This window comes from Nanorana parkeri, unplaced genomic scaffold (genome assembly GCF_000935625.1).
Source record: "Nanorana parkeri isolate BGI_ZX_2015 unplaced genomic scaffold, ASM93562v1 scaffold519, whole genome shotgun sequence".
In the NCBI taxonomy this organism is placed as follows: Eukaryota; Metazoa; Chordata; class Amphibia; order Anura; family Dicroglossidae; genus Nanorana; species Nanorana parkeri.
In genome coordinates this window covers 811,565-827,795 of record NW_017306787.1, presented here as the reverse complement: position 1 = coordinate 827,795, position 16,231 = coordinate 811,565, and the positions used below count along the sequence as shown (strand labels likewise).

The following is a 16,231-nucleotide window of genomic DNA, read 5'->3' as shown; positions in this document are numbered from 1 at the left end:
TCTTTGCTTCACAAGCTCTAGTGCATCCCTACTGTCACCTTAAAGAGTACCTGTCACCTCCAATGGGCTTGTAAGGTTCCCTATGTGAGCAATTAAGTAGCATGGACTAGAGTGAGAGCAATAATTCTAGGGCAATATTCCCAGTTAAATCTAAACTGATGGACTGTACAGGCTCTGCCTATGGACAATTCAGGGTACCAAATGTTTTTCCATTTTACGGGGGGTGCACACAATTTTTCAGCTTGGCATGTTTGGTATCCATTTACTTGCCACAAATTCATCTTTTATATTTTACAAAAAAAATGACTGTTATGTTGTGTTTTTGTGCACTGAAAGTAATTTAAGTGTGTTTTTTTACTGAAAGTTTGGGCTTGATAAAGAGTTGGGCTAATATTATGTGACATCAAAATTCGCAACTGCCACCATTATATTCTACATCAGTGGTGCCCATTAGGTCAATCGCGATCTACCAGTCTATCGCAAAGCGATCCCTGGTAGATCGCGATGTCCTGTCCTCCTGCCATGGGGCTTCTCTGGATCCCCACTGCTCTCCCCATCTGTATGCAGCGGGGATCCAGGAGGAGAAGTGAACAAAGCGCTGCAGGTGGTGGTGGGGGGCGGAGGACGGAGCCGCTGTTTTTTTATTTTAAAAGGGAAATATCAGGGGGCTGTTTAGACACCTAATATTTCCCCCGAAGCCCCCCAACACTAAAAAAAAAAAATATTAAATTCAAAAAAAATTTATTAAATAAGAAATAATAAAAAATAGTTAAAAAAAATCCTGGAGGTAGGGCGCTGGGTGATGTCACACGCCTGTTATGCTCCCGCGGTGCTCGTGTGGCTGCCGGCTTAATGTGTTAGGCTGGGCACACACCTTACAACCATCGCAAGACTTTTGTCTTGCGATGGTTGTAAGGTACTTAAAAAAACGTATGATCTGCCTATCTTGCATAGGCAGATCGTACTTGCGATGATCGCAAGCCACGCCCCCTAAGGGGCGGGCTTACGATGACCGCAATGCCGAACGGGCAGTGTGCGCTTGCGCACACCAGCCTGTACGGCTGTTATCGTACGGACATGCCACAAACCCGCCGAACGTCGTACGATGCTCGGCGGGTTTTCGAACATGTCCGTAAGTTCAAAGTCGTGCGACCTTACAGTAGTAGAGGTCGCACGGCTTCCACACACCTTACGATAATCGTACGATCGTGGGATTTCCCGCGATTATCGTACGATTATCGTAAGGTGTGTGGGGACCTTAAGACGCCGCAGACGGAAAGGGGCAAGACACATCTCCCCATGTGCAACGTCGGCCACTTTCGGCCACACAAGCACCGCGGGTGGACAGGACGGCGGCGCCTCTAGAACGCACTGGAACGCAACCCGGCCGACTCCCTGCGTTCAGGGGCAGGTTATTTACATGCAGTCATGCCCCCCGCCCACAGTGCGATTACCTGCCTGCATTCCGGTCCAGTGCAATCTGCAAAAATAGTGCTTGGAGCATTTTTATAGATCGCACTGGACCGGAACGCAGGCACCAATTTTCGGTCAATCGCACTGCATGTGAGGGGCGTGGCTAGGGTGCCATTCACTTCAATGCTTCCACCCCACCCCCCTGAATGCAGGTGTTTTTTCGTTGGTTGATCTCATTGAGCTTGTCATTTGAAAAGTAGATCGCGAACGAAAAATTGTGGGTGCCACTGTTCTACATGGTCTCTGCTTTCAGTAAATATATAATATATTAAATAGTATAATATATTAAATAATTTTCAGGCCTAAAATGTGGATTATATTGTGTGCAAAATATGCAAAAACCACTCTGGCAGTGAAAGGGTTCCAGTGGATCTGTGCCTGGTCCACACAGGCCAAAGCAGCACATTAACTTAGCCCTTTGCTGCAGTACATATTACCAAAGATATATATCTTCCCTGCATACCAGTCTGAAAGTTTCAGCAGCATCCCACAAAATCATAATCACACACAGGAGGTGATTCACTTTGCAGGAGACATATGATAACATATTAGTAAATGGTACACAGCTTGATAATAAACATTATATAGTACAACACTTTCCTTTTCCTAATTTGTATGACTGGCAGTTTTCATTCCCAAATATGTCATTGTATGGCGTTATATAGAGACTCAGGCAGATTGTGACATATATTTTGTGTGCATGAATTACACCATCATGTCTTTAATTCCTCAAAACAATCTGAAATTTCTCAGAAATGATGAGCCAGTTAGAATAATAAGAGGACGGTAAGACAGATCTCAGTGCAATGCACGCCATCCTCAGCCGTAATTTAATTGGTAGATTATACGGTCTGTATAGTGGGTACCATCAATCACCAATGGCTGAGCCGGTCCAATGAATTGCACTATGCGGGCTGTAGTGGTGCTGATTGAATTGTGTTGTATAGTGAATTCTATTTGGAATGTAACATCCTTGCCAAGACGCTCAAAAATACAGTTAAATCTCAGGAGAAAAAGTGAAAGGGGAAAATGTTCAGGTCAGAGGTCACAACATTATTGATATAAATAAGCACACATATTACACAAGAGTTATTCTCATGTCTCTGCCGTTAAATATAAAGTAGAAGTAAATATAATTGTAATCATGTTAAAAAGTTTAGCATATAAGTTTTAACATGTAAATAACATTTCAGAAGTAATTTTTATTATTTTTAAATCTGCAGCTTTCATTAAAGTGCACCTGTGCCCAGACTATGGATTTTAAACTACAGTAAACTCCCCATGATCCGGCACTCTCAAGCAACTGGCCAACAAAACAAAAAAATTGAGGACATACAGTACAAACTAAAAAAAAATTTTGTTAGCAACTAAACATTTTAAGTTGCTAACAAAATTCTCTGCTTACATCTTGATGCCAGCCTGCGGCTAGATTCTACAGTCAGCAGCTGAATGTAAACAGTATGGAGCAATAGCACATCTGCTATTGGCTATCTCAAATTGCAATAGCCAATAGCAGGCTGCCTATTGCACCCGCCCACTGAGCAGAGGAGCAGACCTGAGAGAGAACTTTCTCTCGTATGTAAAAGCACTTTAGTGGTGACAGGTAGTCTTTCAGGAGCCACCCCTAATATCACCTTTGCAGCACTTTGAAGCTGATCAGCCACAGATTGCGCTTAATCGGCTTCTTCCCCGACCAGGGAATGACAGCTCAGAAACTGGAAGTGATTAAATCATCATCGCTTCTGGGTTTGTTGAGCCGGAAGGAGATCAGCGAAAAGATGTTTTCTGGTCTCTCCGTTAACCTCCACTGCCACCCGTGATGTCACTCCCAGGCCCACAGTAGGGACAGTAGAGCCCGGTGGGGGACATGTGCACCATCCAGTGGAAGTGATCAAGCAGCTATACAGTTGCCCCATTCACTTCCAAAATATAGCCGACAGTCAGCTTTACACATGTAAACAGACTGCTGGTAGCTATCTGCTTACAGGGGCCCACGGCTGATGACGTATCAGGGTTAAAAGTGTAACTTTCAGAAAAATCAGCAATCACGTATGAATTGTTTGGCTCCTGTTCTATATCTCCTGTTCATTCTCTATATTTGTATTTTGTAATGCTCACTTGATTTTGTTTATCTTACAGGCTCCCTCTACCCTCCAGCCAAACCTTCGGTAACAATCTTCAAAATCACGTTCTGGCTGGGTTATTTTAACAGCTGCATCAATCCTGTTATCTACCCATGTTCCAGCCGTGAGTTCCGGAAGGCCTTCCAGAACATTCTGCACGGCCGCTGCTCACATCGGAGGCAGGCCTCAAGTAAGTACTCATCAGGGTTCATACTGAGCAGTCCGGTCCACCGCAGTCCAGACGAGCACAGAGAAGTGGTGAGGATCCCGGTGGGTTCTGGAGAGACATTCTACAAGATCACAAAGTCTGATGGAATGTGCGAATGGAAATATTTTTCTCCGGTCCCCAGCCCGTCCTCTCCCTATGGAGATCCAAAGGACTTTACAAACTGCTCGACGGCCAGAGTGAGCAGCAAGTCGATTTTGCGGACCTGCTGTTGCATTGGTACAGAGCCGCCACGTACGCACTATAACATCCCCACCATTAAAATACATACTATCTCTGTGAGTGAAAATGGGGAGCCTGTCTAAGCTCGGGAGATCAAGGCTGTGGACATTTCACCTTGTACCCTCAGTCGTATGGTTCATGCAGAGCGCAAGTCACATGACCATACATGACTGTTTGACCTGTCTGTGCAAGTTCCCAGGTTTGATTCCAGCCAGCACCATTACATTCCATTCTATCTGAGCCTCGTTTTATCGCTTGTTAAGGACTAACTGAGAACTATTCCCTCCAACATGTGGAACCTCAACTGATGACTATTGCTGCTATAACAGCACCTTGGATGTAAATGCATGAATTGAAACATTGCCTAATAAGCCTCCATGGTGCTATGTAAATGCAAAATAAAAGGAAGAAGTGGGGAATGAAAAGGAATGCCAAATACAGTCATATTTATGCAGTGGTTGTGTGTGCGAGATTTCTGCAGAGCTGACGTGTTGTGCAATGTGAACAGGTGGAAAATGACGGATAAGGGTTCAGAATTTGTAATGGTCCATCTGCGGTGGGCTTGTAATAGCTACATCATACAATAGGAACAACTAGTAAAAGGTAGCGCACCACTGTGCAGGTTAGATGCTAAAACTGGCTAGTGAAAAAGGAAAAGAAGGATATTTAAACCCAAAAACACACTTTTTATATATTGCAGCTTAGATGTGGTAGGTGTATGAGTTTCCTTTTTCAGGGTAAATAAATTTTTTGCAAGTTCAGGAAAAGACCTTTTTCTACTGACAAAAATCCAGTATCCTTGTAACACCCTGTGTACTGAGCCAAGATCTCAAACAATGTTATCAGCTTTCTTAGCTATCTTTTGTGAAATACAAAGCAACGTCCCCCTATGTAAGAAGTTGTGGAGGTGCCTGTAGTCCAGGCAGGGTGAGCAGTCTAGGGTGGCAATGCTGCTGTTCTATAGATACAGTGCAGTGACTGAGCATTGTGACCCTAGGACAGGAGGTGTGTTATTGATACAGTACAATGAGTGTGCATTGTCACCCTAAGTGTTCATTTAATAAGAACAATGTCAAGTGACATGGTTTTAATTAGGGATGCACCGATACCGATACTAATATTGATATCAGTGCCGATTCCGAGTATTTGGGCAAGTACTCGTACTCGCCCAAATGCTCCGATGCCTAGCACGAGTACTTCCGGTATCAGGAAGCCGGGCAGCGCGATTTACCGGAAGCTGGCCTCATGAGGTAAGGTTACCTTACCTTAGTATGTGTAGCCTGTCATCCCCCGGGGCCTCTCCAGCGAAAACGCTGCCTTCGTCCGGTACCCAGCTGGAGCGTCCAATCACGAAGCCGGACGCCGTGTACTGACGCATCGCCCTGCTTTCTGATTGGCCGGGAAGCTGGCTTCATGCTCCCTCGTCATCTCATGACAAGAGAGCATGGAGCCGGCCAATCAGAAAGCAGGGCGATGCGTCAGTACACGGCGTCCGGCTTCGTGATTGGACGCTCCAGCTGGGTACCGGACGAAGGCAGCGTTTTCGCTGGAGAGGCCCCGGGGGATGACAGGCTGCACATACTAAGGTAAGAGGGAACTTTTTTGTTAATCGGGAATCCGGGTGGCGACTCTTTACACGCTGCCCGGCTAATCAGGAAGCCAGGTGGCGAGTCATTACACGCCACCTGGCTTCCTGAATGGGACTTCCGTTACTCGGTAATTGGTATCGGCGAGTACCGAAAAAAAATTATCGGTACTCGTACTCGGTACCAAAATACCGGTATCGGTACATCCCTAGTTTTAATTAAATGAACACACGGTTATCCTGAAACGATTTTTGGTGTGCTGGTGACATTTTTTTGATCTTCCACTCTTGTTAGTATTCATTTATCGACTTAATCTTATTGTTAACTGAAAAATAAAATTGATCTGCACTAGGAGAAGGCGCCCCTCTCGTTTTTGTCTTGTAGTGTCTATAGTCTCCCCGACTGTTTTTGGAGCATAGATGCCAATACATCCACTTTGTCGTAAAGACTATATATGATAATCCCTGGCGCTTCTTTTTTGCATTTTTTTTGTTTGTTGCCCTACATTTCTTCAAGTGATTCATGCAACTAGCGGCGCAATCGGCAGTCACAGCAAGCACCCTCCCCTGTCTTTGGGGTATCCGGTAAGGAGTGCAGCAAGTCTTCTATATATATTGTCACCCCAAGTGTGTCACTGGCACCAGCGGGAAAAAAAGCATAATTATCACTTTATTAGTAATAGTAGAACCCTAACTCATAACAAACAATCCAAACTATAATCCAAACAGAAAATCCTCTGCCTTGCATCATAATAAATATGCCATGAAATGATAATAAGCATGTATTAATAAATACAGTTATACATCCAAGGGGAGTACAAACAGGTCACCCACACCTGAGGACCTGGGTCACTCATTGTACTGTATCTATGGAGGAGCAACATTGTCACCCTATTGTGTTCACACCTGATTTGGTCTTCAGAACACCTCTTCCTGTTCTCATCTCATTACAGAGGGGGTGATATTCTGTAGTTCATAGAGGTGAACTGAGAAGGACTGATAACACTGCTTTGAGATTTTAGTGCAGCCGACGCAGAATGCACAGGAAGTTACGAGCTCACTGGATTTCATGGATTTTCTTTGCACTTAACAAACAGATATAAATTTTCCAATGGAATATCTATAAACAATGGAGACAAATATACCGTATTTTGCGCTCCATAAGGGGCACCTGACCATAGGACGCAGGGAGGGTAGGGTTGTGACAGCTGTAGTTAGTGACAGCTGAGACAGGTGGCGTTGTGATTACAGCACCACGGTCTCAGTGATCACACAGAGCAGACAAAGAACGGACGTTCTTCATGCTCTACGGGCTCTATGGTGAGCTCCTATGCCGTGGTCATGGGACCCTGAAAACAGCAGCGGGGGTGGGGTGGGCCGGACAGGATCGCCGCTGCTACTTTCATACAAGTGATCTAATCAGATCACTTGTATGAAAACGAGCGGCGGCTCCACACTATACATTTAGCTCTGCTTGTCAGGAGCAGGGCTAAATGTACAAAGAAACTACTCGCCCGGCGCCCGAAACTGCATGTCCCGGGCATCGGGCAATAGGGATTTTCACACATTCGCTCCATAAGACGCACAGACATTTTTGCCTGCCTTGTGGGGGGAAAAAAGTGCGTCTTATGGAGCGAAAAAAACAGTAATTCATATAGTTTAAGACATAGTTCTGCCATACCTCCCAACTGTCCCTGATTTGGAGGGATTGTCCCTCTTTTCTCCTCAGTTGTCCTTATTTTTGGTCTGATGTACAGATATCTATGAAAAGGTTTTATTTAACTACTAAAAGTGTTATTCTGCACTAAAAACTTAATCTTATCTCTTAATTATCTTGTTTACTATTTTGAAAAGCCAGTATAAAGGAAAAGTAATGGTGGAAAACAAATCTTAATGGTCCGCATAACTGGGGACGTGGCAGGGATGCGTCCATTGCCTAAATACCTTGTGCATGAAAATGTCCCTCTTTTCATCTCATAAAGTTGATTTGGGAGAGTTGGGTTATGAGGGTATATGAGTTCTGCTATTTGCAGAATTTTACAATGACCACCATGGCTCCAGAAAGTGTCAGTGGAGCAGAGCCAGCCAATGGAAGTCCCAAACTTGCAAATTAGATCATGTAACCCAGAAAAGCACAATGGTATTGCATCCCCTCCTTATAGCCTAGGTGCATACAGTTATGTTTCAACTAGTAAAGAACTGGAAGCCTGACTTGTATTTATAGCACTATTGGACTGATACTGAAAAAAAAAATGTTTTTGCTTTAAATTAGACATTTTTCCACAACTCTAAATAAAGATATAAATTGTAGCCTTAGTAAGAAGTGAATAGAAACAAAACATTTCTATCATTTTTTTATTTGGACAGAGTAGTGTACAGTGTGTCCTATTAGTGAGATTGTTCCTTCATTTCCTGCCTCAATACACAACAGGAAGTGGGAGGAGATATCTCTAGAAGGGAAAGCCTTCCAGACAGTTGTCACCTTTTGGAGAATTTTCCATCTATCCTTATTCTGGTGACAATTCAGAAATTTAGATTTTCTGTCACTTTGAGTTCAGGGTTTTAACCCTTCCACAATATATTCAAAATGGAATAAAATATTTTGCCTTTCATAATAACTCACTAAAACTGCTGTCTTCAAACTCCTCTTACAGTCTAAAGTGTTTGAGATAATTGGAATGCCTAAGTTCCTATGTACTGCTAAGTCTAAATGATAAAATATACTAAAATACTGAAATGCATTATAAACTTGGCTTCCAGTCTTGTACCAGTGCCATCTTATTACTATTATTGCTCCATTGTGCTTAGTAAGCTCTAGTCACATGCAGCAATATAGCCTGGTATACATTATGTGCCTTGTCTGGGTTTTTTTTGTTGGGTTTTTTTTGTCCCAGACCATCATTGTAGAGATTCATTTTGGTGGAAAAAAAATATATTGTTTTTGGTATGTGAAATGTATATATAAAAAGAAACTACAAAGTCAAGTCCAAGTTCATGAAAAGGCCACACAGCCTAGGGCGGTGAAATATTTTATACGAATCCTTTGTCAGTATTATTTCTTTTTTACAAAGGTTTTTAAACAAAGACAGTTAGAATGTGACATTTAATTTGATGTAGAATGCACATATTTATTTTATATATGAAGTACATGGATATAGTAAGAAGTATATATTCAAGGAGTACATGGATGACTCAGTGGCACATTTGCTTACAATAATGATTCAAATGAAACAGTGATGAAGTTAAAGCCAAACACCATCAGAAAAATGATCAGTTACACACCATACTGGATGTGTAAATTATCAGTAAAAAGCTGTATGTTATGTGTGGAGGGCTGCTGAAAAGTATAACATCTTATCTTGTAGCATGCCGGCTTCTGCACATAATGCTGGGTTTCCGGGCACTGAGAGGAGTGAGAGATGTGGCTCAAGCAGTGAAGTGCTCCGGTCGCATCCCGGCCCCTCCTCACTACTTGCCCATTGACGAAAAGCCAATTTTTTTTTCAAAGAATACAAGGCAGTCTGTGATTGGAGAAGAAATTATGTCACATCCCCTCCTCTAATTATTTAATCACAGAACGCCTTGTATTCTTTGAGAAAAATAGTCTTTTTTGTGAATGGGCAAGTAGTGCCTGGAAGGACTGTGTTATGTGCATGCTGCAACAGCCCTTCACGCTCCACACTTCTTCCCCGCGCGGTGTGTGAATGAGTTTGGCTTTAAAGCTGAACTCCAAGCAGATGTAAAAAAAAAAAACACCAGTGATTTCAGTTATGTATGTAATAAAAATAATGTATTTATTTTTCATTGTAGTCAGTGTTAATACCTGAATTTGACTTGATGTTATTCTCATAGTGCCACAGGAATCAGACTGGGAGGAGAGGAGCACGTGGGGCCCTTCAAGTGTCCTGAATGTTGAGTGGAGGGAAACAGAAAGATAACTTCATAAGCCTGTATCTGCTCCTTCGCTATCCAATCATAAGATAGGGGTTGGGGTTATGACCTGGTTGTGCTGCTTAACTGCAGTAGAGAAAAGTCAGGTCAGCAGGCTGTGATGTCTGGCAGGGCTGTGTAAACCTCAGGACTAATGGACAGAAATACAAATCTTTTGATGGTTAAAACAGCTCCCTGCATGTATTTCAATGGTGTATTTGCCCACAGTTCAGCTTCACTTTTCAGCTTCAATCACCATAAATATGACAGGACTTCAATCTCCATAAAGATGAGCAAAAAATTGAAAATTTCAATCTGTGTTACTCTAATGGGGTCTGTATCAGTCCATAGCACTACATTAACGCCAGAAAGCAACTATTTCAAACATTAATGCCCAGCTGAACCTGCTTATTACATTCCATTTGCATCAAAACAAAAGGTGTTCAAAGTCTTACAGTATGTTTTCTTTCTAAAGCAGCCACGTCCTGAATAAAAAACTTGTCCCCTGCCAGCAGCTGCATAGTGGGACCCTTGCTCTCTGTGGGGAAGCAGTGATCTCTCTGCAGAGGGTCAATATGCCCCCCTACTAAGTCAGACCTATAGCCCTGCATTCAACCAAGCTCATGGTCTACGCTGGCTGTGACTCAGCAGTGGGGCATGTTGGACAGATCACTGCTGACACATACAGCATGGATTCCACTTGGCACAATCCTGGCACAGGACAGGCTTTGCTACTTAAGCTGTGGCTGATTTTGAAAGAAAATCAACTGTTGCAGTTTGCACACCTTTTGTTTTGATGCGCTTGTAATGTAAGGCACATCTGTCACACTGAAGTGGAATGCAGACCAGTAGACACCTGCACCGTGAAGAACAGATAAACAAATTAAGTTTTTTTACCACGGTTGCTAAATTCTTGGAAGTAAACACATTACAAGTGTCCTCACCGATGCTTAACATGAAACTTGGCCCTGATTACATGTTTGTTCCAGCAGCTCTTAAGAGGCAATTCTACAGAGAGTCCTATCAATAAGTCTTCTGTGATGTATAGCATGGATAAGTAGATTATCATACCCAGCATGAAAATTTAACACAATGGGGATTTGCATCATTTCACAGAAACCTGAAGAACAATCACACATCACTAAAAAGAAAGTCATTATCACATCTGAAAACTGCTAATCTTATGTTATGCTTCCATTGTTTATGATTTCAAAGGGTTGCTCATAAGACCAGAAACCTTCTTGCCCTGCAGATCAGTGGCACGGACGAGTGTGAGCCGCAGTGGTCTGGATGCTTGATTGTAGCAGTCCTTGGCTCATCACCTAAAGAGAGAATGTTCATTCTCCATGTGTTGCCTCAGTTTGCTTCTATTTCCTGTAGGGATGTCCCGATACCACTTTTTCAGGACCAAGTACAAGTACTTCCCCCCATGTCCTTGCCGATACCAATTACCGATACTTTTTTTTTTTTTTTTTTTTTTACATTCATGTTAGCAGGCAGAATTGTAAATCTATTGCTGGAGTGTAGTGGAAGTGTGTACTACGTATACATTACACACGTCCAGTAGACTATAGCAATAGATTTACAGCCAGCCCCATCCCAGCTTCCCACTCTCACAGTTTCACTCCGATCCCTGTTGCCTCACGCGGTGCCTCTTGTAGTGGGAGTTGGGCAGGATCGCTGCATTGCGTCTCGGTGCTCAGCCTGTGGGAGGCGCTCACAGTTCTGCCCTGCTAACATGAATAGGTTAAATCATGATCCATAGTACATATACACCACACATGTCCCGTACACTGCAGCAATGGCGTTACAATTATCTCCTAACATGAATAGGTTAAAACATGATCCATAGTACATAATAGTACATAGCATGTAGTTGTACTATGGATCATTTAACCCATTCAGGATTAGCAGTGCAGAATTGTAAATCTATTGCTGCAGTGCATTCTACATGTACTGTATATGTACAGAACATATAGAATGCACTGCAGCAGTAGACTGGAGAGGAGCATCGCTCCGGTGGGCGGCGCTCCAGGTGGGGTACTAATTTAAGTGGCCGGCGACTGCCTGGAGCGCCGCCCAATGGAGCAGCAGTGACGCGACGCGATTAAAATGACAGCTTCTCCAGCCCCGCCGCACAGCCGCCCATACATGCTGTGGGTGGCAGAGCGGTGGGGAAGGAGCTGCACTATCTCGGGGTGGGCGGGGCCCTCTTCTTCCTCTCTGGCACCCCCCCAACAGACGGAACGCCAGGTCCCGGTCGCAATCGTGACCACTGCGTCCCTGGTAGTGCCGCCAGTGCTGGAATTTGTAGTCCTGTATAGCTGGTGGTAATCTGCGTTCCTGTCTATTCATTATACAGTTATGCAGAATACCACCAGCTGGACATTTTACACGAAGTCAGCATACCACCCCCCACAGTCTCCCATTTCAGAGTTTACTGCAGTTCAGTGTAAAAAAACAGCACAGTACTTGTACTGTGACGTTTTTTTACACTGAACCACAATAAAGGCTGTGACAGCTGTATGTCCCTGCAGCGGCTGTGCAGGGATGTACTATGTCACCAGTAAGGAGTGTTTAGAGAGGCAGGGAGCTGCTCTATCTTGTGGGGGCATTTGCCCTGTTGCCCCCTGGATCCGCCACTGATGTCGGCGGAGTTTCAGGCAGTCTCCGGCCACCTACATTAGGACCCCAGCTGGAGCTCCGCCCACAGCAGTGAGGCGACGCTCCTCCGCACAGGACTCCACCACAGAAGGTAAAGTATAACAACAACAACAACAAAAAACAGCGCAAGCATCGGCACTATGCATCGGGGCATTTTGACAAGTATGCCCTGTATCGGGCCCGATTCCGATGCTAGTATCGGTATCGAGACATCCCTAATTTCCTCCCACCATGACAAACCATACCTAGGGGCTAATTGACTTCCAAACAAAACAGTTCTACATTTGTGGACTTTGGTAGGGACTGATCAAAACAGTTCAACATTTGCTGTAAAGTGTTGAGAATAAAATATCAGCGCAGAGTTATAAACCTGTTCAGAAGTTATGGCACTTGATAGGTGACTGTATATTCCTACAAAACGTTTAAATCCCGGATTTCACACCAGTTTTTATAAACCCAATTCCAGTCCTGACCATGCATCTGTCCAATGTATCCCCCTTTTTCAGCTCTGAATCCCTCCCGTAACACATCAGCTAGTTGGTCTTTTCTGGGACCTGCTTTGCATCTTATTGCTCATTCCTTATGCTAATATGTGAGTAGCTTTTTATGAAATTTTAATTACTCTATTTAATAAACGTTATCACACGAGGAGAAGGCGCTGTCTGTTTTGCATGTCTTGTGAGGATATTTCCCAGTGGCCTTAAGGACGGCGGCCATCCAACGTTTGGTGTTGAAGAACCTCTGAGTTGGGGTCAGCTGAGCGCTGTGGTCTGCAGTTTCTTCATACATCAGTAGCAATATAATGGGCAGTTAGTTAAAGAAAAACAACTAAGGCACATTTAGATCTGTGCATAGAAGTATGTGTGGGTTTTTTTGTAGCGCTAGGCAGGTGGTTCATCATACTTCAACGTGCATTTCCTTTGTGTGCTGACATGCATTGATGTGTTTCCAAATGCATTTTTGAGTTCAGAATTTGGATTGGATAGAGTTAATAGCCATTAAGCAAAGCTTGTTAATACCTGTTGTCAATGCATCAAAACATCTTATATGTGTTCTGATGGGCTGCCATTGACTTCTTTGGGCCTCCCAATTCACTAAAACACAGAAAAAAAACAGACATGCCATATTTTTTTTAAAATGCACTGCGGCACTGAGCTGTTAGACAGACACTAGCTGTATTATGGGGAAGTTGTATACGTTTTTGCACATTGTAACACGCAATAAATCACAACACTGTAAACCAGATCTAATGGTTTCGCGTTAAGTCATTTTTTATGAGACAAGAGGACACTTTTTGCACCTTTTTTTTTTTTTTTTTTTTTTTTACATTCATGTTAGCAGGCAGAATTGTAAATCTATTGCTGGAGTGTAGTGGAAGTGTGTACTACGTATACATTACACACGTCCAGTAGACTATAGCAATAGATTTACAGCCAGCCCCATCCCAGCTTCCCACTCTCACAGTTTCACTCCGATCCCTGTTGCCTCACGCGGTGCCTCTTGTAGTGGGAGTTGGGCAGGATCGCTGCATTGCGTCTCGGTGCTCAGCCTGTGGGAGGCGCTCACAGTTCTGCCCTGCTAACATGAATAGGTTAAATCATGATCCATAGTACATATACACCACACATGTCCCGTACACTGCAGCAATGGCGTTACAATTATCTCCTAACATGAATAGGTTAAAACATGATCCATAGTACATAATAGTACATAGCATGTAGTTGTACTATGGATCATTTAACCCATTCAGGATTAGCAGTGCAGAATTGTAAATCTATTGCTGCAGTGCATTCTACATGTACTGTATATGTACAGAACATATAGAATGCACTGCAGCAGTAGACTGGAGAGGAGCATCGCTCCGGTGGGCGGCGCTCCAGGTGGGGTACTAATTTAAGTGGCCGGCGACTGCCTGGAGCGCCGCCCAATGGAGCAGCAGTGACGCGACGCGATTTTAAAAAAAAAAAAAAAAGTGACAGCTTCTCCAGCCCCGCCGCACAGCCGCCCATACATGCTGTGGGTGGCAGAGCGGTGGGGAAGGAGCTGCACTATCTCGGGGTGGGCGGGGCCCTCTTCTTCCTCTCTGGCACCCCCCCAACAGACGGAACGCCAGGTCCCGGTCGCAATCGTGACCACTGCGTCCCTGGTAGTGCCGCCAGTGCTGGAATTTGTAGTCCTGTATAGCTGGTGGTAATCTGCGTTCCTGTCTATTCATTATACAGTTATGCAGAATACCACCAGCTGGACATTTTACACGAAGTCAGCATACCACCCCCCACAGTCTCCCATTTCAGAGTTTACTGCAGTTCAGTGTAAAAAAACAGCACAGTACTTGTACTGTGACGTTTTTTTACACTGAACCACAATAAAGGCTGTGACAGCTGTATGTCCCTGCAGCGGCTGTGCAGGGATGTACTATGTCACCAGTAAGGAGTGTTTAGAGAGGCAGGGAGCTGCTCTATCTTGTGGGGGCATTTGCCCTGTTGCCCCCTGGATCCGCCACTGATGTCGGCGGAGTTTCAGGCAGTCTCCGGCCACCTACATTAGGACCCCAGCTGGAGCTCCGCCCACAGCAGTGAGGCGACGCTCCTCCGCACAGGACTCCACCACAGAAGGTAAAGTATAACAACAACAACAACAAAAAACAGCGCAAGCATCGGCACTATGCATCGGGGCATTTTGACAAGTATGCCCTGTATCGGGCCCGATTCCGATGCTAGTATCGGTATCGAGACATCCCTAATTTCCTCCCACCATGACAAACCATACCTAGGGGCTAATTGACTTCCAAACAAAACAGTTCTACATTTGTGGACTTTGGTAGGGACTGATCAAAACAGTTCAACATTTGCTGTAAAGTGTTGAGAATAAAATATCAGCGCAGAGTTATAAACCTGTTCAGAAGTTATGGCACTTGATAGGTGACTGTATATTCCTACAAAACGTTTAAATCCCGGATTTCACACCAGTTTTTATAAACCCAATTCCAGTCCTGACCATGCATCTGTCCAATGTATCCCCCTTTTTCAGCTCTGAATCCCTCCCGTAACACATCAGCTAGTTGGTCTTTTCTGGGACCTGCTTTGCATCTTATTGCTCATTCCTTATGCTAATATGTGAGTAGCTTTTTATGAAATTTTAATTACTCTATTTAATAAACGTTATCACACGAGGAGAAGGCGCTGTCTGTTTTGCATGTCTTGTGAGGATATTTCCCAGTGGCCTTAAGGACGGCGGCCATCCAACGTTTGGTGTTGAAGAACCTCTGAGTTGGGGTCAGCTGAGCGCTGTGGTCTGCAGTTTCTTCATACATCAGTAGCAATATAATGGGCAGTTAGTTAAAGAAAAACAACTAAGGCACATTTAGATCTGTGCATAGAAGTATGTGTGGGTTTTTTTGTAGCGCTAGGCAGGTGGTTCATCATACTTCAACGTGCATTTCCTTTGTGTGCTGACATGCATTGATGTGTTTCCAAATGCATTTTTGAGTTCAGAATTTGGATTGGATAGAGTTAATAGCCATTAAGCAAAGCTTGTTAATACCTGTTGTCAATGCATCAAAACATCTTATATGTGTTCTGATGGGCTGCCATTGACTTCTTTGGGCCTCCCAATTCACTAAAACACAGAAAAAAAACAGACATGCCATATTTTTTTTAAAATGCACTGCGGCACTGAGCTGTTAGACAGACACTAGCTGTATTATGGGGAAGTTGTATACGTTTTTGCACATTGTAACACGCAATAAATCACAACACTGTAAACCAGATCTAATGGTTTCGCGTTAAGTCATTTTTTATGAGACAAGAGGACACTTTTTGCACCTGGAGTACAAAAGGTTTAACCTCTGCATACAAAAAGGTTTATAGTAAGGAAATGTGAAAAATAATCTTCCACAGGAGATCATTTTAGCCAATTCAATAGATTGCTTTAAAAGCACAAAACCACATTCCAATTTGGACCATGCTTTAAGGTAGGGCTGCAACTAACGATTATTTTCATAATCAA

General features: G+C 43.7%; 1 protein-coding gene across 1 annotated transcript in view; it reads left to right on the top strand.

Annotated features, from left to right (window-relative positions):
- Positions 1–4,464, top strand: part of LOC108791007 (alpha-1A adrenergic receptor-like) — a 29,449-nt gene extending 24,985 nt beyond the window's left edge. Inside the window, exon 2 of the mRNA XM_018561364.1 lies at positions 3,613–4,464. Coding sequence (XP_018416866.1) covers positions 3,613–4,127 — 515 coding nt within the window. The 3' untranslated portion in view covers positions 4,128–4,464. The remainder of the gene's footprint in view (positions 1–3,612) is intronic.
- The last annotated feature ends 11,767 nt before the right edge of the window (positions 4,465–16,231 follow it).